This window comes from Plasmodium reichenowi, chromosome 13 (assembly GCF_001601855.1).
Source record: "Plasmodium reichenowi strain SY57 chromosome 13, whole genome shotgun sequence".
NCBI classification, from domain to species: domain Eukaryota; phylum Apicomplexa; class Aconoidasida; order Haemosporida; family Plasmodiidae; genus Plasmodium; species Plasmodium reichenowi.
Window position 1 is genome coordinate 2,010,223 of NC_033658.1, and position 4,832 is coordinate 2,015,054.

General features: G+C 14.1%; 1 protein-coding gene across 1 annotated transcript; it reads right to left on the minus strand.

Moving 5' to 3' along the window:
* Window positions 1-148: 148 nt before the first annotated feature.
* PRSY57_1352100 (putative exported protein) lies at window positions 149-1,142 on the minus strand (the record flags this gene model as incomplete). Its single annotated transcript, XM_012909444.1, has 2 exons — window positions 149-811; window positions 945-1,142. The coding sequence occupies 2 exons, from the start codon at window positions 1,140-1,142 to the stop codon at window positions 149-151; spliced, it is 861 nt and encodes a 286-aa protein (XP_012764898.1).
* Window positions 1,143-4,832: the final 3,690 nt, after the last annotated feature.

Sequence of the window (4,832 nt, forward strand, 5' to 3'; positions counted from 1 at the left end):
TTAAAAAAAAAAAAAAATAAAAAAATTAAAAAATTTTAAAATAAAAATTAAAATTTTTTTTTTTTTTTTATAAAAAAAAAAATAAAAAAAAAAAAAACATAAATTAATTCGGAAAAAAAAAAAAAAAAAAAAAAAAAAAAAAAGAAGCTTAAGCTTCAACTACTTCTTCATCTTGATCGTGACTTTCAGATCCGAATATTTTATTATCTTTTGGTTTTTTTTTAGTTTTATTATTATCGTCAAAATGATGTTTTCCATGTGACTCCATATGAGCAAATTTGTCTTCTTTATTTGTTAATAAATGATTAACAATTACTTTAAATATGTACACATAAAATACAAGACAAACTAAATGCATAGCTGATCCAATATATTTGAATCCTCTTCTTTTAAATATATTAGAGACATGTTCCATGAATATTGGGAATGCAAGAATAGCTAATTTTAATAAGTGATTTTTTTTTGGATGTAAAGCACTAACTAACTTGGTTTCAATAAAATTATCAGCTTTCTTTAACATTTCTTTAATATCTTTACCTTTTTGACTTGGTTCTTCATCGTAATTCTGTTGTTCTGCAAAATCAGCATTTACATCATTTTCTTCTTTATTTTGAAAAGTGTTTGATTGTACATGAGAATTCGAAGATGAACGTCTATGTTTTACTTCTGTATAACTAGTACGTTCTCCAGTATGATGAGCCTTAAGGTTTACATCTTCAGTTTCTTCGTGATGATCTCCTTGTGTTAAAATTCTTCCTTTGCTTAATCCTTGAGTGGTATTCACAATGTCAACATTAGTACTAACGTTTCCCTATAATAAAAGAATTAACGAATCAATAATTATATGTATATATTAATATTCACATATATATATATATATATATATATATATATATATATTTATTTATTTATTTATTTATTTATCATCCTTTGTATTATCTTACATTGTGTGATACATACAAGGTCCATATGAAGAGTGAACATGCAAATATTTTCACAAGAAAATGAAAAGAATAAACCCTTCCTCTATTATTTCTTATATTTGATGATTTCTCCATACTTGATTTGTTATATGATGGAACAGTACTGTTGTGTTCCCCTTGGAATCCCATAATATTATTTAAAGAATTGTATGTCTTCATTTTAATATATAATATATAAGTATATATATATATATATAATATAATATATATTTTAATAACAATTTAAATATTTCTTATTAAAGATAATTTAAATGATGTTTTTAATTTTTATTCGATCCCGTACAAAATATGAAACAATTATATAAATATATATATATATATATAATTAAAATAAAAATCACGGACTAAAAATTAAATAATTTAAATATTTTTTATGGATTATCCAAAAAAATTAACTAAATAAATATAGAACGTATATAAAATATATATATATATATATAATATAATAACAATTTAGTGCATATAATAATATTTTATTATATAACAAAAAAATATAACAAAACTAATTTTACATCTAATTAGTATTTTATTACAGATTAAGAATATATATATATTTTTTTTTGAAATATATAAAAGTCATACAACGGAATCAAGAAATTATATAAATATTATAAAATAATATATGTCAATTATTATATTGTAATATATATATTATATTAATATATTAGATAAATAATAATACAAATAAAAATATATATATATATAGATAAAAAAAAAAAAAATAAAATAATTAATATGTCAAAAAAAAAATTATAACAATGGAAAATTTATAGAAAGTATAAAATCATAAAATAATATTTCAAAAATTTTCCTATTTATTATTATTTTTTTTTTTATATATTATAATATAATTTTTTTTTATAATAATAATTTTAATTTTTAATAAAATTCTATTAAAAAAAAAAAATATAATAATATTTATTATATTAAATAATAATGTAATATATTATTTCTATATAATTTATTTATTTTTTTATTTATTTTTTTATATAAATATAATATATATCTATTATATAAATATATATATTATAATATTACTAATAGGTTATGAAGAAAATGTAATTAAAAAATAAAAGTATTATATTAAAAAATATATTTTATATTTATATATATATATATATATATTGTACATATATTATTATATATATTTTTTTTATTATTTACAATATGCATACATAAAACAACATATATATATTTTTAGTAACATATAAAATAAATATGGAATAATATAATAATAAAAAAATATATTATTATATTATATATATATATATATATAATATGATAGTATTTCTTTTTTCTTTTTTTTGGTTTACAAAAATTTATATAATGTATGCATATATATATATATATATTATATATGAGAAAAAAAAATAAGAAACTGTTAATATTTAATTATTTACATATATATTTAATATATTATATATAGATTAGATTAATAAGAAAAAGTTAACTTTTTTTTTTTTTTTTAATTAATTTTTGGATATATAAAATGGGTATATTTATATGCACATATATTTATATATACTATGAGTAAATAACTTTTTTACATTAAGGATGTTTATATATAAACATTTATATATAACTTGTGAAATAAAAAAAAATATTTAATATTATTAATTCATAGAATATTATTTCTTATGTATTTATATATATATATATTATTATCTTTTTTTTTTTTTTTTTGAAAAACTTTATTTTATATATTGGAATATATATCCATTTAAAGTAATACTTTCTCTTAATGAGAACAAGGAAAAAAAAAGGTACAACTTAAAAAAAGAAGGTAAATTATTTTATAAAAAAAAAAACAAATGCATGTAATATAAGAATTACATTATATAACAGGAAAAATTTACTGGTGATAAAAAGAGGGTATAATAAATATTTGAATACATATATTTAGAAGTACATAACAAATTTTTAAAGTAAAATATGAAAATATTATTTATTAATATATTAATTTATAATATTATTATACAATAAAATATATCTATCATATATATATATATATATTTATAAATATTAATTAATTCACTTTTTTACAGGAAAAATATAAAATAATAATATATTTAATAATATATTACTAGATTTAAAAAATGAAACTATAAAAATGTTTACATATTTTTTTTTTTTTTAATGGTATTATTTTAAAAAATACCAAACAGCAATTTAATGTTTTATAATAAAATATTATAATTTAAAAATTCTAGGAAAACATATTATAATATATTTTTTATATATTATATGTTATATATAATTTATATATATACGAGATTTTTATTATATTTTTTTAAAATAAAAATATATATATATATATATATATATATATATTATATATTATATTATGTACATTTTTCAAACTTTTATAATTCTTTAATAAATATATTTTATAATTATTTCGTTTTTTCTCTACTTATATTTTTTGTCCATGTTTTTTATTATAAAAAAGTATAAAAACCAAAGAAAAGTATAAATTTAAATGAGAAAATTTAAAATATGAAATATTAAAAGCAAATATAAATCATGACTACAATAGGAGAATATAAAAAAAAAAAAAATTGTAAGAAAATAAAATATAAATAAAATTCATATTATATATATTATTATATCTCTTTAAACTTTAAAATAAAAAATACATTTATTTCTTTTCTTTTTCATATATGTATGGGTTTGTAAAGAAAAGGTTTTCATGCCATAACAATGAATTAATATTCTTAAAAATAAAAAAAAGAAGTAGTAAAATATATATATATATATATATATATATATATATATATATTTATTTATTTTTTATTTTTAAAATATAAAACTGTTATAAAATAAGTGAACATATAACAATAAAAATATTTTTTATGATACAGTACAAATTATATTATGGTTTTCCATAATCTGTATTATTTCAATAAATATTTTTAATAAATATTTAAATGCTTTAGATTAATTGTAATTTTAATATATAATAGTTTGAAAAAAGAAATATATTAATAAATATTCCTATATGATTTGCATTTTACCATATATTACAAAAATTATTATTCCACTATAAATATTATTATTATCTTTTTTTTTTTTTAATTAATATAAAAAAATTAATTCATATACAATTTATATAAATAGGAAATTTTCACTTCATCTTAATATATATATATATATATATATATATTTTTTTTTGGTAGTATAATAAATTGAATAATATATATTTTATAGAATCATGTTTTTTATTGTTATTCTAAGGAATGCATATTTATAAAGAAAAAAGAGACTAAAGGAAAATATTCATTTGTAGTAATAATATTATCAAAATTATATATGTGAACACCGTAAATAATAATTGTATATAATTATTATATATATATATATATATATATATATTTATTGTATATTAGGATAAATTAAAATATTCTTAACCCATTTATTTATTTATTTATATATTAATTTAAAAGATACTCATAAAAATTTTTGTCCTATAATTATACATGCGTTAAAAGAGAAAAAAAAATTATATATATAAAATATTAATATATATATTATATAACAATAAATGTATAATTTTTTTAAAATGCTTTATCATATAGTAGAACCTAAATAGAATTAAAATTATGCCATATTATATATAATTAAATATAAAATAAAATAATAAATATCACTATAAGCTTCACAGAAAAATAAAAAAAATAAAAATTGCTTATTTTATTTTATTTTATTTTATTTTTTGACCACTTTTTTAAGTTATATATAAAAAAAAAAAAAAAAAAAAATACATACATGGAATATAATATTATACGTATATATCCATATATAATATAAATATACATATTTTTCTTCTGCGAACATGAAATTATTGGGGTA